Below are 27,293 nucleotides of genomic sequence, written 5' to 3' on the forward strand. Positions count from 1 at the left end.
AGGGCACTGTAGCCACCAGTGCCATGGCTTTATGGCACTCCTGTGTCATCTAAACATAGTGCCAGAGGAGCACTGTGATGCCGCGTGCTGTGTTGTGCAGTGTGTGGCATCTTGGCGCCACGGGGCCTGAGTTGGGGCGTGCATTGTGTGGCCAGTCTGCCAGGCTCTTAGTGGAAACTGTAATTTCTCTTCATCCAACCATTCATTGAATATGAAGAGATGTGGCAGGAGTTATATAGGCTGCCAGTCCAGCTCAGCTGCTCTTTGTTGATATTCTTCTGTTGAAGACACAGGAGGACCCAAAGGAAAAGACATTCATTTAATACAAAACATGAGCCATGTGAAAGGCAAAAGAAATGTCCAACCTTGCTTCTTGCCTTGGTGGGGAAAATATTTGATTCATTTGATTGCATAGTTCTATATTGGAAGCTCTTCCTCCACACTTTGGGATCACAATGAGAATCTTGTGCTGATTAAGCTGGTTGAGCAGCCCAGATGACTTTAGCCAAAGATTAGGTGCCACAGTAAGAGCTGTCATCATCTGCGACTAGTTGTCAAACCCTCACACAACCAATGACTTCTACATATTGGTGGGAGCAAAAGAAGACTCAAACCTTTATAAGTCAAAACTTTATTAAAGAGCTGTGTCAGGAAGAAAGAAGTACACTGAGCGAATACAGGATCTGTATCTGAAGCAGATGTTTCATGAAAGTTTGGAGATGAATATCTTCAATCTCTGAGGCATTTGGTCTCTGTGACTCAGATCTGTGCTGAAACGAATATACACTGGCCCCTACCATCCACCAATGTGTCAAGGGGCAATTGAAAGCCGCACCTTAACCTGTACCTTCACGTAAGAAGAAGAGTATGGTGAGCTTTTGCCTTATCTGTTAGAGCAGTGATTCCCAAACTCTGTCCTTCCAGGTATTTTGGACTTAAGCTCCCAGAATCCCAGGACATTCGCCAAGATGGCTGAGGCTTCTGGGAACTGAAGTCCAAAACACCTGGAGGACCAGAGTTTGGGAATCACTGTGTTAGAGAAAGCCAGTTAGCTGAATTTGCTTCCCTATTCATGCTGTCATAAGAAGCGTTCAGCTCCAACAATTAGCTCAGCTCATACAAATGCTAACACGGTGTGTTCTACCCATTGGCTTGGTTGTGTGGATTTATGGCTTTCTCTCTCTCTGCTGTTATGCCATCCAGAGATGGGTTATAAATAAATGAATAAACTCTCACATTCTAACTAGGAGTTTGGAACTAATAATTTAAACTTATTTAAATGAACATGTTTTATAATTCAGCTGAACTTTTGTTTAAAGGCCACAGAAAAAGAATTGGTAAATGATGAATAAACTCACATATCCTAACTAGAGTTTGGAACTAATCATTTAAACATATTTACATTAACATATTTTATAATTCATCTGAACTTTAAAAAAAAGGCCATAGAAAAAGAATTGGTCAATGATTTGCCTAAGTAAAGGTTTTAACTCTCTCTGCATTCTGCTCTTCCACCATCTGTATCTCCAGGTGAGCTGCTTTTGGAAACATTTTGCTTTTTGGCTTTTAGTAGCATACTGGTTGTAGGGAACTCCAAAACCAGAAGTCAAAAGTCTTTATGAGTTTCGCCTTTTGACCTTCCTTGAAATGTGTAAATGTTGTTTGTATAACATGGTTGCGATTGGCAGACATAGATTCTGAGTAACTTATTTGTAAATACATACACATGGCAAGGAGTGGATAAGAATCTAACTGGTCAACTGGAACAGAGAAAGTATCCAGAACACAGATTAATTTGAGTACCATCTGGACTTGATGTTAAGATCAGCTTTGATGAACAGGGACAAAACTGCAAGGCCATTTAGAATTAAAGTGTCTCAGCTACAATTTGACCTATTAAGCTACAGCCCAAAATATCCAGATTCTACAGCCTATTTTTAGGTGCATCCTTTTGTCAAATAAAGAGCTTGTTTGTACAGAAGATACAACTAATCTCTCAGCATATGTTATCACACACAAATGGTTAGATTTCAGCTAGGATAAATAAATAAGAAGTACACTGCCAAAGATATACCAACTGGTAACATAAGGATGATTCATAATCATAGTGTGCTGTTAAGATGCTGGTAGCCATGTGTTATTAACCACAGAATCTAATATTAAAACAAGCATCACACTCCCTCAAAAGGATTATCGTATGCACAGAATACTACCATATACAATTAATTAATAATTTCTAATTGGAATGCTCAACACAGTGAAGGGATATCTTTCTTTATTTAAAGTATTTTTATCCTGCTCCTTGGCTAAATGGAATGGACATTTCTCTTTCACATTACACAATATGGATTTAAATACCAGATTAACTGCTATAGCCTATTTTATGGAATCATGAGATTTCTTTTCCATGAGTTTTTTTAGAATTTTCTGCCAAAGAGCTGTAGTGCTTCACCAAACAACATGTCCCCGGTTTCAACAGCATGCAGCTACAGAAGATAAAATGACATCCATGAGTTATACTTGAGCAGAGTGACAGCAACAGAACAGAGTCGTTCAGTAGGATTTATGAAAGGTCCCTGCTTCCCACCTCATCTGCCTCTGTTGCAGCCTGACAGAATGAATACTGGGAATTCTGTGACCCATCAAGGCCTTTTGTGTGGCCCCTTGAGATACCTCTCCATTATCTGAAAAAGGCTGATAAAAGGATACTCATGCCTTCAGAAGGGTCAGTTCATCTATTACTGTAAATACTATTTACCACTTCTTGTTTTGGTGCCAGACATTATCCATTTATTTTTATGTATTAAACATGTTTGCTTATCCACCAGGCCTGATGAGATAAAGACATACCTTGAAAACAGTTTCCAAAGCCAATCCTAGTTTTAAGGCTCAAAAGCCACATGGAACAACACAATCCTGGTTGCCTGCAAGAGATGCAAGATGGATAGAGCCAGAGTGACTTCCCCGTCTCTTGCAATCACCTGGCCTTTCTGATCCGGCATCTAGCATGTTTGGAAAAATATAATTAATTTTCTGGTTATTTCTGGTTTCATTAGAAAGTGTAAGAGAGGGCCCAGGAATGGGCCAGATGCACATTTCACACCCTCCACAGTTGCCTCCTCTGCAATAGAGTGAAAACCCTTCATGGAGATGGTCTTTCAGCAGCTCTGCCTTCTATCTCTCGACTGCAGACTGCAGGAATGGCTACCAGCATGTGAACCTGGAAATTCTGAATTAATATATTTTGCAGGAAAGCACTGGACAGGTTTGCCCACCTTTCAAACTGAATTAGCATTTCAGGTGAAGTATTCAAATTGGCTTGGTTCCTCCACCCTGTTTCTTTAGTTGTAGGATTTGCAGGTCCACGCCTGTTTGTATATGTTCACTGGCTTGTCACCTGAGTTTTCAGACTTGTGAGCAACAGCATTATCATAACAGGCAGACATAACATCCATGTTCACATTAAGGAATATTTAACATGAGGAAATAAGCATATGCTTTTGTAATCTTTTACAGGTTTGAGTGTTGGACCTGGACTTCGGGGGACTAGAGGTTGAATCCCCCCTCAGCCATGGAAACCCATTGAGTGACCATGGGTAAGTCACATTCTCTCAGTCACACTCTCTCAGCCTAAAGGGACATTAACTGCAAATCTCCTCTTGCCAAGAAAACCCTATGATAAGGCTGCCATAAATTGGTTTCAACGTGAAGGCACATAACAGACAATGAATGCGCTATATAATGGTAAGGAATTAAACATCTTGCATGGCATTTATAACAATCTGTGGAGTAATTTTGTAAAAAGCATTTATGAAGAAAACCATACTTTTTGACAGACATCTTTATATATTCTTATATATCAAAAATACAATTATCTGTTATATATTTTTCATAACAGGAATTGCACCACCTGCCTATTAACAATATTTAAAATATATAGTTAAAGCCAAGCAATGTGTCTTTCTAAAAGCCTGTTTTCTAGCCCATAACCTTTTAACCAGGCCTAATTTCTCATGGAGGGTTGGTAAATTAGGACTGACATGTTAGGAAATTTTTAAGGTTGATTTCATCACAGTTTCTCATCTTCTCTGAGAGAGGACAAGTTGCAATTGTGTTTGATGTCCTTTGCCCAAATTTTGCCCATAAATTTGCCATTGTGCAACCTTACAGGACAGTTAGTGGGGTAGTAATTGGAAGATAGCAGAGTGGAAACTCACTACTCCTGTTTAATATCTTTCCCCAAGATAACTACTGTTGTATTAAATCAGGGAGTCTGTAAGATATATTTTAAACTCAGCTTAGTTCCAGTGGTAAAGCTAGGGCAAACTAAAACCCATTTAAATGGCCTAGTGAGGGTATCAGACTAAAAGATAAGAGTAAGGAATCCTCAAATGACTCCAGTTAGTTATTATTTTACAGGAATTATTCCTCATGGCCTTCCTATGAAATCTTGATTGGCTTTTCTTTGCTGTTCCATGGACTGTCCTCCTCTGGTTTAAAAGCCAAGATAATGTTTGTTCTTCAGGTCAGTCATATACTAAGGAAACATGCCCTGCGTCATGTTATCATTCTAAAACATAACAATGGAAGCTCATGGCCTCCATATTAGCGTGGTGATGAAAGTACTCCAACTTTAAGTAATAAAAAGTTTAATGGAGCTATCCAAGGTGTTGAACATCATTGAGAGAAAGAGTGCAGCACCTTAAATATATTCTTTAAAATATACACTAAAATCCAGAGCAGATTCACTGTCTCGTTGACATGGAAGCCACTAGGTGCCACTGAAAACATACTGGGGTGAAAAGGCAGGGTGTATTTGCTTGATTCCTCAGCATCCATATGTGCCATGCATGCATCCTTTCCACACCAAATCTGTGCAAATATACTTCCACAGAATTCAATGGCACCTCTTTGCAGGTAAGAGGCAACAGAATTACATCCAAGCAGCACAAATCTATACACATCTACTCAGCAGCAAATCCTCTTGAGTTCAGTGGGGCTTCCTCCCAGTTAAGTGTGTATGGGGTTACAGCCTAAATCTTGCAGAGATTGTACAGTGGGAATGGATGCAAGCTTTATTTGGAAATATTGTTGGATATCTTTGCACAGTTTATGTTCTCATGATGACCTCTTATACAGCAATGAAAGCAAGGTTCACTATAATGCAATTAGTCCTTTACATTTTGTGTAAGTGCTTGTACTCCCATGTACTGCAGCACTCAGAGAATAAAGGAATGTACTTTCAAGCACAATAATCCATAAAACATTCTTCTTTTCAAGGTTATAACTTTGTATAGATTGTTCTGCTATGTACTTCAGCTCTAAAATGAAACATGAAGCATTAGAACCATTTTAGTATTTTTTAAAGCAACAAACATATGGTTTCATTCGTATGCTAACAGAAATATTTGTCTTCTGACAGCCCAGTCCTAGGCATGTCTTCTCAGATGTAAGCCCTGTTGAATTCAGTAGAGCTTCTTCCTAGATAGATGTTTTTAGCAAGGGTGGGAATCGTGTGCCCCTCCTGTTTTATTTATTTATTTCTCAGTTTCCTCCCAGTCCAGAATTTACGGTTCTGGATGGGGTTGCGAAGGGATTAATTTTGAACTTTATTGTATTTTAAATGTATTTTTACTGTTGTAACCGGCCCGGATTCTTCATGATTGGGTGGGCTATAAATAAATTTATTATTATTATTATTATTATTATTATTACTACTAAATAACATGGGAGACCCCACAGTCCAACATCCAAGGGTTTAAACAAGAGTCTTTCAGCACCTTCTTTTGGCTTCACCCATCCAGGAAAGAAAAGGGTCACTATAGAACAGTGCATGCAAGTTCAACCCCATTCAGGAGACCCAGAAGGATACCATGACTGATGACACTGAAAATTATCAGTTTTTGGCTGAAAGGCCTAACAGAAGCAACAGAAATCCATCAGTGATACCTTTATTGGCCAACTGAAATGCAGAATATACTTGTTGCAAGCTTTCGAAGCTCCATCGGCTTCTTATCAGGCAAGATGTTACAAACCAAACAGGAGAGAAAAACATAACTGGAGATGTTAGTTGGATGCCTGCATGTTCTTTCAGCCCTTCGTAAAGATGTTATGATGGGGAGGATATCTTTTGCAGGCAGCAACAGAGACACACTCCTCATATCCAGTTCCCTGTATAGATTGTTCTCTAACATGATCAACGTTCTCTTTCTCTCATAGCCAGAATGAAACCAGATTGACATGGATCTAGATAATCCATCTCATCCAGCTCCAGTGCTCTGCACAAAAATGGAAAATTGGAAACTAGTTGGTAGTTGTCCAGTACAGTGGATCCCGAAAGGCCTTTTTCAGCAGCAATCCTATAACTGCCTCCTTTAGGCATGATGGAACACTATCTCACTTTAATGAAGTACTGATGTTCTTGGTTGATAATTCCCAGCACTCTTCATCATGGGCTGATGATGGGAACCAGACTGGCAGATATAGCCCAACAACATTTTGAGAGCTGTATGATTCCCACCTGAGGCTGCAGCCTGGTTGTAGCCCAAGAAACCTTTAATTCCTCTCAGAATGTAAAGACAGATTTGTAAACCACAGTTGCCACAGATACGATGTCAGTGCGTTTTGTAATCCCCTCCATGTGGGTGAGTACTTTCCATATATAAAATGGCTTCTGGGGAAATTACTCAGTGCACAAATGTGATTATAATGTTTATATTAGACATCACTTTTCACATGGACATCCTTCCAAACAGAAAAATAAAAATAAAATAAAAAAATAAAATCTGCTTCAGACTGGCAATTACTGTCATTACAGTGAGCATAAGCTGAGATTTCTTGGCTTACACTGGCCTCTAGGAGTTAGGTCAGAATCACACATTCTGAAGGGGAAATGGCTATCTTCCCTGTGGTTCTCTTCAGATCTGTTCAAGGCCTTAAGTACAGTCGGCTCTCCTTGTACACAATTTTTTAATCCACGGATTCAAGCCTCCATGGCTTGAAAATATTTTTAAAAAGTATAATTCCAAATAGCAAATCTTGATTTTCCATTTTGTATAAGGGACACCATTTTGCTGTGCCATTATATTTAATGGGACTTGAGCATCCATGGATTTTGTTATCTGCAGGGGATCTTGGAACCAAACCCCAGCAGATAACAAGGGCCCACTGTATTCTCCATGCAGGCAAGTACAGATTCAGACCACAATAACAAATGTCAACAGGAAGATGATTATAACTTCAGACACAATTTCCCTCCTCGACAAATAATGCTCAACAAAAAATACTCAGATGGTTTTGCCAGTTCTTTCCTCCGAAATATACATCCCACAGCACCTGGTCTTTGTTGGCAGTCTCCCATCCAAGTATTAACCAGGGCTGTCCCAATTTAGCTACCAGTATCAAATGAGATCAGGTGCCTTTAGGGTATCATAATAACATCCTTATGTGTTAAAAAACATCTAGGGGTAGCATTGGCCATATAGCAAATCCCATAATACCTTTATTGGACCAACCAAAGTACACAATTACATGTTGCAAGCTTTCAAAGTCACACAGCCATATGTGTGTGTGTGCGTGTGTGTGTGTGTGTGTGCACGCGCCTTCCAGTTGCCTTTTGACATAAGTTAACAGTAGCCTGTTGAATTTCATAGGGTTTTCTTATTATTATTATTATTAAACTTTATAAAGCATTGTAAGTTTACATGGCGCTGTACATAAACTAAAATAAAATGGACCTGCCAGTAGGCAAGGAATCCCCAGAAGTGGTTTTGTCAGTTCCTTCCTCCGAAATATATATCCTACAGCGTCTATTTTAATAGCGGTCTCCCATCCAAACACTAACCGGGGCTGACCCTGCTTAGCTTCCTAGATCAGGCCTGTGCCCTTCAGCGTTCTAGTGAAACGCTTAAAGACCTGCCCCGCCCCTCCTGCCCTTGAAGCCACGCCCACCAGCCTGACACAGTCTCTCTCTCTCTCTCTCTCTCTCTCTCTCTTTTCTCCCGCAAGAGGGCCGGCCCCGCCCCTCACGACTGCCAAGCCAAAGAGATAAGAAATAGAAGAACAACGTCTAGTTCAAAGACTAGTCTTCTTCCGGTTTCCTTTAGGTGCTATTTCTCTCGCCTCTTGAAAGGAAGAAACAGAGAAAAATAATGGTCTTTCTAACCAAGCTCTTTCAAAATAATACACCACTTTAAGTGCCATGGCTCCATCCTATGGAATCCTGGGAATTGTAGCTTGTTGTGGCCCCAGAGCTCCCTGACAGTGAGAAGGCGAAATGATTGCAGAAAACACACTGCAGAAATAATCCAGTTTGAGACTGCTTTAACTGTCATGCCTCAGTACTATTAGGAAATTCTGGGAACTGTAGTTCTGTGTGACATTTAACCTTCTCTGTCGGAGATTTCTGGTGCCACAATAAATTACAATTCCCAGGATGTCTTACAAAACTACAGTTCCCAGCATTCCCTAGTACTGAGCCAGGGCCGTTAAAGGGGTCTCGAGCTGGATTATTTGTGCCGTCTGTTTTGGCCCGACAGTCTACTGAAGTCTTTCTACCAAATGCACCTGAGGATGGAGACTGAAGTATAGAAAGGGAGAGGATATTATTATTATTATTATTATTATCATCATTAAAGTTTATTTCTACAGCACTGTAAATCTGCACAGCGCTGTACATAGTGAATATCCAAGTACAAATAAAAAAAAGAAGTGAACAAGAGTTATAAAATTAAAACATATCTTAAAATACATCTGGACAGCATGCAAGTAAAGACGTTAAACCACCACGTCAGACGAGATTGCTTCCTTAAACACAATGTTTTTAATTCTGCCTTGAAGTTGGCGAAGGAGAGACACCGCTGGAGCAGAGGACCAAGTGCTGCCTTCCTTCAGACACAGGGCTAGCCTCTCTGTGGCAGAAGTGAAGCAGTCAGTCATTCTGAGTCCTAGATGATAAAGCATAGGAAAGACTGATCAAGGTCAACAGAGGGCTTCATGCTGAGCTGGGATGGGAACCTGACTTCAGTATGACTCAGGACAAGGGCTTAGTTCCCAAACACACTGCAGAAATAATCCAGTTCGAGACCGCTTTAACTGCCTTGGCTCAGTGCTTAGGGAATCCTGGAAATTGTAGTTCATTGTGGCCCCAGAGCTCTTTCTGACAGAGAAGGCTAAAGGCCTCACAAACACTACAGTTTCCAGAATTCCCTGAGCCAGGGCAGTTAAACAAACTCCAATTCCCAGAATTCCATACTCTTGAGCCAGACAATAAGTTAAGCGGTGCCAAAGCGGGTTATCTCTCCAGTGTGGATGCAGCCTCAGAACAACAAAGAAATCAGAAGCTTGCGTGACTCTACATGTTTTATATCTACATGCTCAGTGGAGGGTGAGGGAAAAGCGCCACTTCCGCTGCATACAGGAAGTGACGTAGCCAACCCCCCTCAGCAGCGAGTGGGAAGGGCTAGAGCGTAAACAAGCCGCCATCTCCTTCCATCTTCCGAGGCGGTGGTTCTAATCTTCTTTCCTCCCGGGACTCGGCGCAAGATGGGGGCCGTCCTGGGCCTCTGCTCCATGGCGAGCTGGGTAAGGCGCCTTCCGGGACGTTCGTCTCGCTTCGGGGCTCCGTGGCCGAGGGAAGGGAGGAGGCCAGGCGAGGGAGGGCCCCAGGCGCTGCGAGGCGGATAATGGGGCTCCTTAGAGGTCCCCAAGCTCCGCTCTTTTAAAGGGTTTTGGACTTCAACTCCCAGAATCCCATTCTGTTGACCAACGTGGCTGAGGCTTCTGGGAGCTGTAGTCCTCCATCTCTTATAAAGGGCACAGTTTGGGGACCACTGCCTTGGGTGGTTGATGGGGCTCCTTTTCTCCTCTTCGCCCTTCACGCCTGGGCCTTTTTCCCCTGCCCAAGACGGCGCTTTCTAAAATTAAAACCCAATAACAACAACAACAACAACAACAACAACAACAACAACAACATGGCCCCACTTCCTTCTCTGCTTCGTCCAAAGGAAGGAAGGAAAGAAGGGACCGAGTGCCTCACTTTCACTTGCCGCCTCCCAGAGGTTTTTGGGTTCTCATTTGCTGTGTCACATTTCTTCCCTGCATTCAGCCCAAAGGCAGAAGGAGTCTTGCAGTGGAAAAGGGATAAATAATTAAAGTAATTCAGCAATAAAATAATTAATAGTTATAATTAAAACTTATTTAAAACCCAACAAAAATAGAGACCAAGGACTCTCTGCATAAATCCAGCCTAGATCATGAGGGAATTGAAAGAGTTAAAGATTTCCTCTGTGTGTGTTATTGCTTGATATTGCTTCTGGAGTTGTTGTTGTTGTTGTTGTTGTTGTTGTGTGCCTTCAAGCCATTTCCGACATTTCTCTAAGGTGAATCTGTCCCAGGGTTCTCTTGGCAGAGGAGGTTTGCCATTGGTTTCCCCTGAGGCTGAGAGAGTGTGACTTGCCTGAGGCCACTCAGTGGGTTTCACGGCAGAGCTGGGACTCAAACCTTGGTCTCCAGAGTGGCAGTCCAACACTCAAACCACCATGCTGCTTTGGATCATCGCTGAACAGAATGGAGACCGCAGTCAAGAAAGTGGAGAAAGATTAGGAATTGGAAGGACAGCTATAATTCATTTGAGAGATGATGCTGGCAAAGAGTGCGGAGGTTCCCGTGGGCAGCCAAAAAGACAAGCAAATGGGTCTTTGAACAGATCGAGCATGAAGTCTCCTTGGAGGCCAAGATAATAAGTTGAGGCTGTTGTACTTTGGCCGTATCAGAAGAAGACACGACTCATTAGAAAAGACAATAATGCTGGGAAAGGTTGAGGGGAGAAGAAAGAGGGCATTCCAAATGGATAGATTCAGCCAAAGAGGCCATGGGCCTGAGACTGTGGGGTCTGAGCAGAAAGGTCAGTCCCAGTCCCAGAAAAAGAGCAGGATACAAATAAATGTAATAAATAAATAGGTAGAGGATAGTGGGGCTTGGAAACATCTCATTCATAGGGTCACCAAGAGTCAAGGTTAACTCAAGGGCCACTGAAGACAACAACAACAACAACAACAACAACAACAGTATTTGCCACAGAACTAAAATCTTGGTAGTGGTGAAGGGGAATAAGCTCCAAGCCTGCAATGCAAACACCTTTTTTTTGTTTGCAATATTGTAGCTGTTTTTAATGTATTTTAAGGTGCTGAGTTTGAAAAAACATAACAAGAACATAGTGCTGCACACAGTTCTTTTGCAAATTTGATTTTAAAAAATCAATTCAGCTTTGATTACGTGCAGATGCTGCTGTTCCAGTGAAATTTCTTTTAGTGGTTTTAGATGGATTTTTGTGCTTTATGTGAGCAGATTAAAAGTGTTTTGAAATTCTCATTGAATACTTTAACCTTACTCTTTGCAGGATAATTCTTTGCAAGGCGATTTCATTCAGTCATGTATTACAACATAGTTGTGCAAATCAAGTTGTGCAAAACTGTATGTGATGGCAAATCTCAGGTCATTTTTGGGTTTAAAATGCCAAATTCCTATAAAATCAACACACTTTTTTTTAAAGGTGTTTATTCCCCTCAATTTTTCAGGCCTGTATAATGTCTTGATGAAGCTGGACTTTAAAATTTGTCAATTGGTGCTGTCTAGCCTAACATTTTTGGACTGCAGGCATCTTCAGTTTTCTTTTTTCTTACTGTACTATTACATGGAATAGCTTCCCAAGGATCCAGTTTGACTTTTTCTAATGTTGCTGGGTCAAGAAAAAAAAAAGGGGGGGGGGGAGAAGAAAAAGGGGCTCTGATGTTGTGGTGTAAAAATTGTTTTCAGTGGAGTTATCTAAGCTCTGGTTTTTCCAGGGTCATAGTTTGCTCAAAGAAACCCCAGGAAAATGAATCAGCAGTGCATGGGAAAATAATACTCATGCACACTTCATTTCTCTGAACGTTGAGAGGTTTCAGTGGTCGTGGAAGGCTTCTAGTATTTTGAAATGCTTGCTTTTATTACAAGATGAGCTTATGGTGAGATTTGCATTAAAACCAGACATGGATCCATTATGCATTAAAACCAGGGTGAGGAAAAAATCTACACCCAACTGCCGCAGGCACAATATCTTGGCAAAATAGCCAGAAATTCCTTTGGAAAAAAGGAGGTGCTTGTTTTAAGTCAGAATTGTGTTTCTGTTCAACTCACATGCCCTCTATCCCACACTGTTTTAAGTATAGTTCTGCATAGTTTGCTGCTGCTGCCAAAAGTTGGTGGAGGAGCATCAGATTTAGTAGCAGTGGAGGATGGGAATTGCAAAAATGGATGGTTGGGGCACGTTGCCAATCCTTGTACTGTATCACCCAGCCAGAGAAAAGTCACAAGATGACTAAGGGAACAGCCAGCATCTCCAAGATATGTTTGGGTTCCTACCCAATCAACCCTTGGATTGAGATCTCAGTCTGAATAACAAAACTGCAAGTCCAACCATTATTTATTTCTCTTGTCTTGGTGACATCATGCTCAGTCAGAAGAAAAACATGGTGAATGAAGAGAGACTGTTCTCCAAAATGGCTCCTTCCTTATAGAGCAGTGGCTTGTCATTTCATAGTTATTGTGGGCATTCTCTGAATAGCAATCAACAGATCTCTGTAATTAAAGGGATCTCTGCTAATAACAATGAGTCTATATAACACAGGCAATATCCCAGTGTGGATTTGGCCAAACTGATTTTTACTACTTAAATTAATGAGTGCAGAGTTTGAAGGTATCTCTAGATGTCATTCTGCTGAACTTCAGCCCCATGACACTGTTAAGATAGACAGACAGACAGAGGAGGGAGCTGCACCATGTTTGGGGGCAGGTATTGTTATGAAGGACAAATTCATTGTGGTTTCTGACAAGCCCTGCATTAAAATGGTGTCATCGTAATGGGAAGGAGACAGAACAATACATGATAAAGCTGGAGTTTGAGAGAGGAAAATATCTCAATGTATTGTGAAAAACCACAAAAAACTATAGTTAATTTTTTGTTTGGACTGAAATAGGTCTGAAATATATTTTGTCCTGTGGAGTAAATGTGGGATGGGAAGATAATGCAAACATACTTGGGAAAGTAATAGAACATTTTAAAGCTTTTGCTGACTTTTGTCTTGTGGCATTGAGGTCTATAACTGTATAATAAAGAATTAATTTAATGGTGTATGGCCTTGCTGAAATCTGAAAAGCTGCTCAAGTGGGAGTTTACTTTGGGACTGAAGAACCACCAAACTTACTTGCCAAGTGTGCATGTATACATCTCAGTCTATTGTGCAATGGAGTTAGGGAGGAAAAGTTCATGTTTGTTTACTCCAGAATTGCAGTCAGGATTATATCATGTAAAATCAGGTTTACCATAGACCAAGCATGTTTGCAGGGTTTAACTGCAGCTATCTTATTTAGTTTCTTCCAAGGCATTCTCTAATTCTGGTGATAGTGAAGTACCAGTGGTAATTCAGGATGGATCTTTCACAGCAGAACATATCTGCACAAAGCTGAAAGTTTGAAAGTGCGGGTGCTTATTGGCTGTGCAGTGTTCAGATTACTGCTTCAGACAATTAACAGCTTCTTAAAAGTAGTATGTTGGCTTTCTTTACTGTACTTAAGGGCATTCACAAAGCCACATGAGCAGTGGAATTGCGACATCATCTCTGCTGTTTCAGAGGATTTGTTTCTTCCTTTTGGTTTTGTTACAATGGTGACTCAGGAAAACTGTAAGCTTTTGTTCAGATGTGTGTACATTTAATGCAGAAACTTTGTGCATCAAAATAATGGTCAGAGCAAATGAAATAGTATAGGACTTGCTGCTGAAAAATATCTTTTGTATGGGGTTGAGATGCTTAAACATTGCAGTTAGAATAAGTCATAAGTCTAATGTGAGTGATTTTCTTTTCATGTTTTTTTCCTCCAATTCTCTTTCATCAGATTCCATGTTTATGTGGCAGTGCACCATGTTTGCTGTGTCGATGCTGCCCCAGTGGAAACAACTCCACTATAACAAGAGTGATATATGCACTCTTTTTGCTTCTTGGAGTGAGCGTGGCATGTGTGATGCTAATACCAGGAATGGAAGAACAGCTGAAGAAGGTCAGTTTACTCTGGAGACGACAACATTGATTTCCTTGGCACAAGTGCTGTTGTTTGGAATTTTCTTGGTCTTCCTTAACTGTTCCAGAGAATCATCTGCTGTAGAACTTCATATCCACTATCTGCCATTTCAGTTTAATAAAACCCTGGGAAATTCTTTAAATCTATGTAACAGGAGTGGGCAACTGCCCAAGATCTGCTGAGCTACACAACAAACTTCTGAAGGCTTCACATATACCTGTGCTACCCCCCCCCCCCCTTCACACTGTGTCTTCTAGGGAGCATTCAGGGAATTTTATCATGCTCCCCTCCCCCTCACTGTTGGGCTGTTTTAGGCCCAGGAAAAGCTTTTCTAACCAGAGAGTGTAGTCTTCTTTTAAATAATTAGCGTAATAGATGCTGGTAAAATGTCCAGTATTGTTGAATAACTTTGTTCAGATCTGAGACAAATAGTATGAACAAGTTAGACATATATGTGGCTTTTGAAATCAGCAAGGAACTGTTTAATATGCTGATTTAATATTTTATATGGAATGCAGGAGGACCCTCATCTCCACAAATATCAGGTGATGAACAGACAGTGAAAAGATCATAGCCATTACAACATAAAGGTCTGGATTCTTCATTAGTATGTGTTAATATATTTTTATGCTATTTGTTACAGATTCCTGGGTTTTGCGATGGGCATGTGAACTGTGATGTTCTAGTGGGATACAAAGCAGTGTATCGGGTGTGCTTTGGTATGGCCATGTTCTTCCTCTTGTTTTCCTTATTGATGATCAAGGTGAAGAGCAGCAGTGATCCAAGGGCATCAGTACACAATGGGTAAGAAGAAAGTAATCAATTGTATAACATGTAGCTGTACACTTTTAACCTTTACGAGTAGATCTCATGAAAAGGAAATTCTTGATACTGGAATGTGATAGCGCATTCCAAACTCCCATTAATGCAGGTAATAATGAGCTAACACAGGCCTCAAACGTCTAAACATCTTGCAGAATATAATAGCTCCTATTGTGCTAATTTATAAAATTTGACTACTAAATGATGTCCTGAATGAAATTATTTGAAACCACTTCTGGAAGATACAATTTTTTTTTTGGGGGGGGGGGCATAGTTATCATCAGAATTGGAAGGGGTCAGGAATAGCTCAGGAGTTACTTCAGCTGTGCAGTCCCTGATCTGTATTTTCTACTGCTTACTTAATCAAACAACCAGATTAAACAAGTATTGTGCTTCTGTTGGAAGGTCACTGCCTGCTCACAATGCATCATGAATGTAGGACCTATCTTTCTGTAAGAAAGTACAAACTGGCTTGGTTCTGCTTTGTCCAGGACACAGATTAGGGAGCTTGGGAGACTACTGAAGGTTTCCAGTGTGTGGACCCAGAGAGAAAGAGAAGTGTTTGAGAAACCTCTAAGGAAAATAAATGTTAATATCCCATTCTTGATATAGCTCAGAGAATGTCTTTCAGCATGTCTTTGTAGATATTTTTTGTTCACATGTATTTCTTTAGAGAGCTCTGTTGATAGGGCCATGGAGATGATATTACCTCATAAAACGAATGGATGAAGCTGTTAACCTTATTGAAATAAGTACTGGGTTTTCTGTTTCAAAGGTTATAGGAAGTCAGATCTGGATTGTTCCCCTCGCAACCAGAATTGTCTTGGCACAATTGTGGGTTTTTTAAAATTACTTTCTTACCAATTATGTTAAAATGCAAGAAATTATATGAGAGGAATGTCAACTTCCTATTTGGCCATAGTTGAGTATAAATATAAATATAGCATAAATAGATGGTAACATACATTGAAATCAGTATCCCAACTTTGTCTGTACACTGATGGGGCCAAATTTGACCATCAAGGAAAGAGATGGTCATCAACGAAAGATAATTAAAAACTATTAAGTGTACTGTGTTAGTGAGCAAAACTAATTAGGAGGAAATGAATTATAATTAAGAAGGATTCAATTATATTTCTATAGATTCAATAAATCTATGGAACAATGACTTACAGGATACCATGTAGAGAAGCAAACCAGAACATCTCAGAAATTATGCAAGAGAACTAGAAATGGTATAAAACAAATACAGGTATACTCCCTGTACCTCCAGTTATTTTAAACAGAGGGTTAAAATGTGCAAACCTGTTTGAGGGTTAGTAGAACACTGTTGGATCTGGACTAGTCTTAAAACAGTAGCTCTTAGAATTTCTTAAATAAACATGGTAGGAGTTTCAGAACACACACAATTATTTCTTTATGTGCTGATTGCCACACAGAGACTTAAGATCTAACAAGCTGATAAAAATTCTAGGAATGTATGCTTTTCTATAATTAGAAGTTAAACTTCTGTGTGCAAACCAGAGGATCGCTAGAGTTTTGAACTGTTACTTTTTTTGATGGCAGCTTCCAGAATCTCCCATATAACATGGGCACTGCTAGTTAGAGGAATCTGAAGGTTGTTGTCCAAAAGAGTAACTTTTCAAGCTGTGAGTAGTTCCAGGTATGAAAATTACATGGATATGAAACATTGGTCTAATAGATATTTTAACCTGAAACAGTAAGTGAATTATTGTGGGACTGAATGCTGGGTTTCAATAACAAGCTAAAGCAGAATCACTCTGGATTGCAGTCTGGTGTGCTGATGTGCTGTTTCTTTCTCATGGCTTCTGCAGACTTTTAAATATTAGTTCTTCTAATACATTTAAAATGCTGTTTTCAAATATTGTTTGTTCTCCAGTTCTTAATTTGTTGGGTGATAATGTGGTTTTTAAATGGTTTTAAGATTTATATTTCCTTGGGAGTGGGGGCAAAAGGCAATAAATACTTTTCTTTTTTTAAAAAAAAATAAATCAATAGAATTATAGACCACCTTCATTCTAGGAAGTTGTGTAATTGCTTCATCCATACAGTTCTTCTAGAGTACGGGGTTTGACAGATGGGTGCAAATTGGGGGTGCGCGGGGGCTGAGCGTTTACACGCTCAGCAACCCTACTGCGCACCATGAGTGCCATCTTGGCATGCCCCCATACAGACGGGGCGCGCCAAACAGCGCTGTGCTGTGTGGACGTCATCCTCACACGTGAAGGCCACGGCGTTTGGTTTCTGCAGCTTCCATCTGGGGCAGAAAGGGACAGTGTCTTGCCGCCCCTTTTTCCCAATCTGTACAGCCTCTACGTTCCTTTTTTTACCAATGAGAAACTGTGGCTGAGGATAATGCCCAAGACTGTCATTCTGTAGAATCCATAGCTTATCTGAGATATTTGAATTCCCATTTCCCTTCATTTTTTGAGCTTGTCACTGGAATATAGAGACTGATAGGGAAAAAAAAATCAGGGCCCATTTATTGGCATCTCCTGAATGTTTGCAGGGATGTTGTGTTCTACCATTTCCTGTACAAGATGTGTAAATTAAAATTTATGAATACTGTTGCTTTAAGTATTGGTATGACCTAATTTGGTGTTTCTCTCCTCCCCCAGGTTCTGGTTCTTTAAATTTGCCATAGCGGTTGCAATTACAGTTGGTGCTTTTTTTATTCCTGAGGGGCCCTTTACAACTGGTAAGGTTGCATCAAAAGTTAACTCATTTCAAAGATAAAGTTTCTCACTCATTCTAAGACTGTGTAACTTGTTTTACCAGTGCTTATCCTTTCATTCTTAGCTGCATCTCCATCCCTTTTGTGTGTATTTTTTCTATTATTGGTTTTAGATAAAATCACTGGGGGCACAGATTTGCCTGGTTTTTTCCCAATTACATGTTTTAAAAAGAAAAAGTAAGCTTTGGCACTGAAACAGTAATAAAAATCTCAACTTGAGAAACCAATTTTCTATAAAAAATTAATATGTTCTCTCCCCCCGCCCCCTTTCAGTATGGTTTTATGTAGGCATGGCTGGTGCTTTCTGCTTCATTCTTATCCAGCTGGTTTTACTTATTGACTTCGCCCATTCTTGGAATGAATCCTGGGTTGAAAAAATGGAGGAAGGAAACTCAAGATGCTGGTATGCAGGTATGCATTTTCTTTTTCATTTTTTTTAGTATGCCTGGATTTTTAAACAGTATAATTGAAATGTGTGATACTCACATTTAAAATGAACTCCAAATACTATTGCTGCTTTTCCTATCTGAATTACTTGCAGGAGAGAATAATCTGCCCTCCTGCTCCCCCATCTGAAAGCATACCCTCGCTTTCCTCCTTCCCTGAATCCGCAGTACGTTGTAACTCTGTTGTTTCTAGAGCTCTCCCAGTGCTAATCTTCTGATGTTCTAAATGTATGTCTGATCCATGGGCTTCATGGCACACAGCCCTTCCCAATCTGGACTGCAAAACTTCTCTCCCAGGCTCCATCTCTCGAAATGGTTACCCCAGCACTAAAGAGGAAAGAGCTTATTTCTGACCTGCTGCAGACTGGGAGGTTCTCTCAGCATGGGAAGGGAAAGGTTTTACTGCATATTGGAGACAAGGCCAATTTCTTGCTCAGTACTGTCTTTGCGCTGAGTAAGGAAAAGCTTTCCATCCTCCTGATCAGCATAGATTATCTGAGGAGGTAGGGCTGGGACAGGTGTTTGTGTATATGAGGGATAGAATGTAAGAGTGTCTCTGGGAATGGGGGCATGCCAGCAGTAGCCCCCAGGTTCCCCACTAGAGAAGTAAAATTCCTGGAAATCTTGAAGCTATGGAGGAAAAAAAACCTAGAAATATTGGGAATAATTGGGAAAAACGTGAAATGTAAAAAAACCAACAATGTTTCCTTTGAAAACTAAAACCTACTTTGATACTTCAGGAACATAAATGGTATTATGGCCTGTTACAGACTGCCAAAATAAAGCTGCTTCGGGTCTCTTTGGAGGTATGCTGTTTAAATGATGCATGCACCCTAAGAATCTGGAAGCTGCACCAAAGCTGCACTCCAGTGCTTAGGAATAGAGTGTGGCTTTGGCACGACCTCCGGACTCTTAGGACCCATGCATCATTTAAATAGCATACCTCCAAAGAGACCCAAAGCAGCTTTATTTTGGCAGTCTGTAACAGGCCTATATATATAAAATAGTACTGTTACATCAACTTTTGGGGGGAATAAAATTATCATGTTTGGTATATTAAAAGTACAGTTACAAATGAAAATCCCCCTTTAAAACATCCCTGCTGTACAAATTGAACTGCATGGTCTTAGACATTAAATAACCTCTTCAACGTTGCCAATTTATTAGGAGCAGGGAAATAGTAAGAAAAACAACACAAGCCAAAGAAACCACCAACATTAGTGAAAGAAAATGATTTTCTCTTCTTCAGTCTTCCATAATGTTAAACAGATGTAAAGCATTAATTACCATGAAAACAACAAGGACAGGAATTGCAGTAGCTAGATCAGAGATGGCAAACCTTTTAGAGATCGAGTGCCCAAACTGCAACCCAAAACCCACTTATTTATTGCAAAGTGTCACATTCCTCTGGCTTTCTAGGTGCTAACTCTGGCAAACTCTGTGCTGGGGCAACAGCGTGCATGCCCACAGAGAAGGCTCTGAGTGCCCCTCTGGCACCCGTGCCATAGGTTCGCCACCACTGTGCTAGACAGTGTATATATCTCTATAAAATGTTTTCCTGTTACATGGGTTTTAGAAATAGTTTTTGGTTTGGGGAAGTAAATATATGGACATCTTGTTCTAAAAATTTTATTAATCATTATATCAGAAAATGTTTCTTATTCCCCCCTCCCCCCTCCAATTTTTCCAGGAAAAAGGCTTTAGGAATTTTTTTTGAAAAAAATCCTCTTGAATTTTTCCATTCCATCCCCCCCCCCCCCCCCCCCCGGCTTCATATCTCAATTCCCCACCCCTGGTTCTCCATCCAGCCTTAACTAAATGTAGAAGTGCTGTTTCTACAAAATGGATGCTCAGTGTGGGGGTTCCCATCCCAGTTGAGAATATGATGAGTGTATGTTGTGAAGAAATATTGGCATTTTGCCATTTCTTCTTGGGCATTAGTAATGATATTATTCTGCATGACTTCATAGACAAGACACTGCTGAACCCTAGGATCTGCACACTAGTATAACTTGCTTCAAATGTGCCTAAAGAATCTGAAACCACTCTTGTTTACTTCATTACAGCTTTGCTGTCTGCCACAGCTCTGAACTATGTTTTATCTCTGGTGGCTGTTGTCCTCTTTTATGTTTATTATACTCACCCAGAAGGTTGTTCTAACAACAAAGCATTCATCAGTGTCAATATGCTGCTGTGTATTGGAGCATCTATAATGTCAATTTTGCCTAAAATCCAGGTATGAGGTTACATTTAACAAAATTTGGTTAAAAATCTGGTAAAAACTTTGACCCTTTTCTCAAGTTATTGCATTATTGTTTTGCTTTCCATCTGTGTATAGGAATCACAACCACGATCTGGCTTGTTGCAGTCATCTGTGATTACAGTTTATACAATGTATCTAACTTGGGCAGCAATGACTAATGAACCAGGTAAGAGGATTTCATAGCTGTGTAAAAGTGAGGTAAATATATATTTGCTTATTTTTTTCTCAGGCGTAGTTTGGTATAAGGTTTAGAATTCTAAGCCCAATCATCTCAGCTAGATTTTACTAAAGAGGAGAGTTAGTTACAGAAATGGGCAATGCAAATTGCTTTTTGCTTTCAGCTGACCCCTTGTGAAGGGCATTCAAGTGACCTCCCTGGACATAAAACAACACTCCAATATAGACTGCCACTGCTCTAGCCTATCTGATTCAGCCTGTGACAGGAGACTCTCAGACTTTACAGGATATCCCTAGGATCTAGTGCAACAAGAGGCAAAATCCTGCCCCCTTTATTCCAGCGTCTAAGATCAGAAACCAATAAATACCATCAATGGATTGAGTAGTTGGATACTGGATCTATAGTGAGGATAAAATAGAGAGACACAGACCTTTCAGGCAAGCTTATTTACAAAGGAACAGAACATGGGAACATAAAAAATACATAAAAACAAGAATAAGGATTGAGAAAATGTATACAAGAAAGCTATCCAACCTAGCACTTCATACCAATGGCTTGAATCTCACCAAAAAAACCCAACAAAAAATACAAGGTGTAAAATGAAGCTTCATGAAGCTGCACCAGCCTGGTCAGTAGTGGCAGATTCTGGAAGCTAAAGTCCAAAATATTTGGAGGACCTAAGGTTGAGAATCACTGTTACGTTACTTACTTACTTACTTACTTACTTACTTACTTACTTATTTAACCCTCCCAGTGGTTTGTAAACAATGGTATTAACCAAGTGTCCTTTTGAGACAAACTTTTCCTCTCCTTTGAATGGAAAAGATTTTCTTTTTCCTTGTTAAGGAGATAATCAGAGCATTGTGCACAACCCAGTTTCCACCAGTAGCAACTAGAACCTCTCATAGGAAGACATGGTCATATTACAGTTCAAGTAATAATCATTGTAACACTTCCATGTTCTATTTATTTATAGTACAGACTGGTAGCTGTTGGGGTGAGAGGACTTGAGAGGACTAACCCCCTCTCTTGCTCTGATTGCTTTTCAACATTTTTGTTTGCTCCCAAATGCCCCTAATGCATCCCATGGGACTGAGGTGCAATTTTGCCACATTTTGATCCCCAGCTAATTGAGGCCTAGGGAATTGTAAAATAGCGCCATGCCCTCTGGGGTTATGTCAGTATTTGTTTGGGAGAGGTTTCATAGAATTCCAGGGTGTCATACAGGTACAATAAATGTAAACAGCTGAAACAGTTATAAATTATTTAAAATGTAAAGCAATACAGAATAATTTAAGTAGACTGAAAGTATACCAAAACAGTAAGGACTAATTTAAGCAAACAGAAAGCATATCATAGAACCATAGAGTTGGATCAATCAATTTAATGGAGCAAACAAGTAAAAAAGTTTTACAACCATGTGTATGTACAGACTGAATAAACCATTAGGCCCCACTGGTTTTAATAAAAAGTTATGTTTTACTTTCATGTCAGGATGCTGGTGGCGGTCAAGCCTCCAGGATCAGGGCATTCCACAACCAGGGTATCACAACAGAGAAGGTCTGCTCTTACATCATGATATAGTATATTGCTCCAAATGCATACATGCCAAATCTTCTGAATGCCACACAGGCTAAATGTATGCTCTAAATGCGTACATGCCAAATGTTTTGTAGTCAGTGAGTTAGTTTATGTTGTAATTTGCCTTTCTAACTGAAAAAAAAGGGGAGGGGTTATGGGAGCAAAAATGGGAATGACTACACTTTGCCCATCTCTGTGTTCATTGTTTCTCCTGTAGAGTTCAGCTGTGTCTGATTGCACTGAGGCTGCTACAACTCACAACATCCCCCCAGACCCACTAATAAATTTTCCAAGCCTCTTCCCAACAATCTTAGAAGATTTGTTTAATGTTGTGTATCTAATATTTACTTGGATCCCCCTCCCTTCCCCCAGCATTTGTAAGGCACATTTTCCAAGTATAGATTCATCTTTCATAAGAAATACCTATTTCTCGAGTAGGACAGGACATCCTGACTTCTATTTTCTTCTGTCTCTATCCATCCAGACCGACAGTGCAACCCAAGTTTGCTCAACATAATTGGCTATAATTCCACAAGCACTCCAAGTAAGGGCCAGTTTGTCCACTGGTGGGATGCTCAAGGAATTGTAGGACTCATCCTGTTTTTACTCTGTGTTCTCTACTCAAGGTGAGCAGAATATCTGGAAATGCTTTTACAATTTTCAATTCTTAGAAAATATCCAAATTGGCCATTAATGACAATGCTCACTTTTCTGATTGCAGCATTCGGTCATCTAATAACAGTCAAGTAAATAAACTGACCCTGACCAGCGATGAGTCAACACTGATAGAGGATGGACTTCCAAGGAGTGAAGGCTCCCTTGATGATGGGGATGATTACAATCGTGCTGTTGATAATGAGCGGGATGGAGTTACTTACAGTTACTCCTTCTTTCACTTCATGCTTTTCCTTGCTTCGCTTTACATCATGATGACTCTGACCAACTGGTATAGGTATGGGATTCACAGATCCTTAGCATGGTTTGTTCTGACAGTACTTATCTCAACAAAGGTTGAGCATGGAAAGGCAAGTGAAGGGACTGAAGGGTTGGACCAGGGACGTAGCCAAGGGGGGGGTTCTTGGGGTCCGGACCCCCCTTCCGTTAGATAAAATGAATGGTGAGTGCTGCTGCACCGCCGCACCCAAGCCCCATTATAATGGTGGCACTTAGTCTGCCCCCCCTTCCCAAAATCCTGGCTACATCCCTGGTTGGACACCTAGAAAGAAATGTAATCCCAGCCCTCTCTTTGCCAGGCTTACAAGGATAAAGGTTATCTGTTGAATGGAATAGGCTATGTCATGGAAGGGTGAAGTGAAAGGGATTCCTGAAAATTAGTTGGAGGCAACTTCCATAAGCCTTTTTTAAGAGAGAAAAAAAATTAAGTCAGTAGTTTTGGAGAAAGCTAATTCCTTAATTCATAAATGACCCAGTAAACACATTTTGTTTCCCCCTTCTCTCTTTTTTAGCCCTGATCCTGCTTCTGCATCAATGACCAGTACATGGCCATCTGTCTGGGTGAAGATCTCTTCCAGTTGGATTGGTATTGTGCTCTATGTGTGGACTCTGGTGGCTCCACTTGTTCTTACAAACCGTGAATTTGACTAAGCCAGGCATCTCATCTATAAGCTTTGCCCACCTTTTGTTGCTTATTGAAGCTAAAAGTATTCTGTACTAGGATGTAACTGTAAATATATGTGTCTAGTATCTGTGTACTTTATTCTGTTTTAGTTCTGCATGATTACTTTTAGATCATATTATATTGTCATTTCAATTACTCTTTTTCTAGTTGAGCTTGATAATGAATGCTAGATGCAGGGCCAAAACAGATATGGTAGTAGTGGATACATGACTTGCATGCAACATAATCCTAATAGAAAACATACACGAGGTGGTAGTTTCTACTGGTGATTTTATGTTGCACTAGAGGTTGTGCCAATGATAGTGAATAACTTGGACAAGTGACATCTAGTTTAATCAAGTTGTAAAAGTTTACAAAAGCACTTCTGTGATTGATCAATATTGCATTTGACACTTTTGCAAGGCTGAAAATGGTGTTTCTACAAGTGATAGAAGCTTTCTGTAGCAAAAATTATCCAGTGTAGCAGATATTATCCGATATGCATTAAGCACAGTTTGCTGAGTTTCTTAGATAATGTATTTTAAAAAGCAAAAGAGGTATGCGCATGAGGAGTGCAAAACATTTTTCAATCATATATCTCCTTATTGTTCTCTCTCCAACTATTATTTCTTCCAGCTGGGCTTTAATAGTGGAAGGGCCATGGAAAGAGGGGAACATGTGGGAAGAGGAGATAAAGAAAATAAAAGAGGGTAAATGAGACTTTGTTTACCTTCTATAGAACCTTTTTACACATTTAAAACAATGTCCCCTGCTGCTGCTTTCCACATTATGGATATATTTCTGCGTATTGACACACAGATGCTGGCAGTACTTCCCTGCTTTGGCCTCTGCTACTGTATGCTACGACTGAGAAAAAAATGAGATGTTTTCTTTTATTAAACAATTCACAAAAAGTACTTCCCCACTACAGTTGATGATCTTTCAGAGAGAAGCAATTGCAAATTGGATTGATATGTTTTCCTTTTATAGGAGGTAACTACAGAGCTACCCGCCATGCTGTTGGCATGTGCACTGTGTAACTGCCTCTCTCTTAGCAACTGAACAGTGGAAGGCATGATCCACCCATACATTCTCTTCCTTCGGATGGCTAAAAATGAAGCTGCTATTGCTAAAGCCTGTTTGATTTTACCAACCTGTTGGATATTGCCTCCACTTTCTCTGCAGAAAGTGTGGTGCCAGGAGCAATAAAGTGGTTTTTTCCCCCTTAGCCAAGTCCATGATGAGTGCTGTCCTTTCTGGGGGGAAAAACTTTGACATGAATGCTAAAGTATAATCCCCACATATGTCTGGCTCAGCCTTGCTACATCTTACTGGAGCACTGTTACATCTTGACCCGAGTGAGAAGTAGCTTAATAATAATGAAAAACCCCTCCTCAAAAAAGTATTTTAATGCCTGTAAATGGGACAAATATTTTATATTATAAACTGATAGGATGGAGGTACAGTGTTGGAAGTAAGCTAGTAATGTCTCTGCCAATCTGTTTGTCTTTGATTACAGAAGTCAGTTTTAATAATAATTGTTACATTGCAGTGTTCTTGTTATAATAATAGCTTTATTCTAGAATGGAATACTAAAAAAAAATAATGTACCTTTTGCATTCATGTCTGCGCCATTGAATAGTAGATGTCTTGGTTAACTTTATCTGACCTGTAGGAGCTGGGAACTTTGCTGAATGAGCAGTGCAGAAGCAAAGGAGTCTCAAGTTTATCCCCCTAGTTGGAGGGAGCAATAGTTGCAGAGAAGACAGTAGTGGAGCAAGGAGTTGGGCTAATATAGAGGGAAGTAATGTATTTGTGATCCAATGGACACTGCCATTGACTTTAAATAAATCAATAAAATAATATTTTAATTGAGAGTCTGATGCAGTTGGTAGTGGGACTAGTATGAGAATTTAAACACAACAACCTTTTGCATCCTGGAGAACAGGGATGGGTAGCTGTGGCTGAGCTGGGTGGGCAGTCCTTAAGTTTGTATTTGTGCAGCACAAGCAGTTTTTCTTGTCCCTGTCATACAGCATGGCTTGAAAGATCTAGACCCAGGCATTCAGAAAACAACTGGCTATAGACAGCAGAACCAACTGCTGGCAGTGGTAGTGGCTTTTGATCTTTCTACTTTTCAGTTTTGAATCGCTGCAGAAATGATGGCCCCAGAGGGGATTCCACCACCCACCAAAATACTACTCTAACTGTGGTTTGCCACTGGATTTTGGTGGCAAACTAAATCACAGCAAGTTTGAACTGCTGAATTCTGGTGGTGGCCTGCTCTTGATTTAGCTGGAAAGGTGGGTCTGTGTGCACACAAAAAAGGGCTTGCTTGACTAGATATACTCTGCCCATCCCTGCTGTTGAAAGAGCCAGTTTCTATACTCCTAGGCATGTCTGAGCATAGGGCCTTTGCTAAAAGAATGTCGAATGGACTACATCTTTAAGGCTGTATTTGAAATTGTGAGAAACTTGCATGAATTTGAATAATGGATATTAGCTGTCATTTTGCTTGGGTTTGCTTTTCAAGTGGAGTCTACAATTTTGTGCTACTAATAGTGCATGTACTTAAGATTTTTCATTTTTGTATTCATTTGATACTATAAGCCTTCCTATTTTTACCTGATCACCGCTTGAAAGTATTTAGTTCTAGTGATAATTGTAAGAAAGTAGAATTGAGGCCTGAGATGACCTTCTTTTGCACACTGCTGGAATTGGCAGTATAGCGAGTGCATGCAAAGTTGGCTTGAGAACCCAGAGATTTTTAGCAGGAATGAGTGAGGACAGAAAATCATGCTTTTATACCCCAGTGTGGCTCAAATATGTTATTTGAGTGAAGATTGCTTAGCTTCATTTGCAAGTCAAAGATAGCTATGCCTTGCTTTTTAAACCATTCTGAATAAATTGCCAATATTGGATTTTTTTAATTGGAACACTTCCAGTCTGATACTTTTCTCTAAGCATTTAGACAGTCTTTTACTTTCATTGTAATTTAGTACTTCTGCTAGTCCTTGTGTCCATTGCCGGCAGTGGATTTATACCCAGAAAATCTTTTGTCTACATACCTGGAAACTACTAGGTCTGCTTTGTAGTTTAATGTGCTTTGCAAATTTCTGTTTGCTGCTTTAACTGGAAATATAACTTGCTCCACCTAAGGAGTGTCAAGATGGGATAAGAAAATTGTTTTAATTTCAACGTTCCTTAAGATGTGTGTTTTATGATTATTAATATTCATTTCCCCTCATCTGTTAAAACATTGTAATATATGCTGAAAGGCTAAGATCATCATGAATGAAATGTGGAGGTAACTTCAATATTTAGTCACTTGAAAGTGTGTATGCTGTATCTTATCAATAAACATTCACATAACTTGGCTCTTTAATCTTAATTTTTCCTCGGCTGTACCTATAACATTAGTGGGGGGTCAAAGATGAGTGAGGTTTGACGGAAATTTCAGCCTGGTTTGACTGTGTAGTCATTGTGAAATTTGATCCACTAACTAGACCATATAC

The 27,293-nt window shown here is 40.0% G+C and overlaps 1 protein-coding gene across 1 annotated transcript; it reads left to right on the forward strand.

The window, feature by feature from the left end:
• The first annotated feature begins 9,440 nt into the window (after positions 1 to 9,440).
• SERINC1 (serine incorporator 1) lies at positions 9,441 to 27,155 on the forward strand. The gene is made up of 10 exons (XM_089530479.1): positions 9,441 to 9,582; positions 13,933 to 14,094; positions 14,759 to 14,919; positions 17,577 to 17,656; positions 17,966 to 18,103; positions 20,205 to 20,374; positions 20,477 to 20,567; positions 22,645 to 22,786; positions 22,882 to 23,112; positions 23,627 to 27,155. Exons 1-10 carry the CDS (start codon positions 9,544 to 9,546, stop codon positions 23,763 to 23,765), a joined length of 1,353 nt encoding a protein of 450 aa, XP_089386605.1. The 5' UTR covers positions 9,441 to 9,543; the 3' UTR covers positions 23,766 to 27,155.
• The last annotated feature ends 138 nt before the right edge of the window (positions 27,156 to 27,293 follow it).

The sequence above is a fragment of the Sceloporus occidentalis genome, unplaced genomic scaffold (genome assembly GCF_023333645.1).
Source record: "Sceloporus occidentalis isolate IW3139 unplaced genomic scaffold, rSceOcc1.0.p SCAF_6, whole genome shotgun sequence".
Classification (NCBI taxonomy): Eukaryota; Metazoa; Chordata; class Lepidosauria; order Squamata; family Phrynosomatidae; genus Sceloporus; species Sceloporus occidentalis.

Bases quoted from the DNA above. Each gene is read 5' to 3' on its own strand.
- SERINC1 (XM_089530479.1), top strand. From the start codon at position 9,544: ATGGGGGCCGTCCTGGGCCTCTGCTCCATGGCGAGCTGG. The intron at 18,104-20,204 runs GTATGCATTTTC...ACTTCATTACAG, and splicing joins CTCAAGATGCTGGTATGCAG to CTTTGCTGTCTGCCACAGCT. The intron at 20,375-20,476 runs GTATGAGGTTAC...ATCTGTGTATAG, and splicing joins CAATTTTGCCTAAAATCCAG to GAATCACAACCACGATCTGG.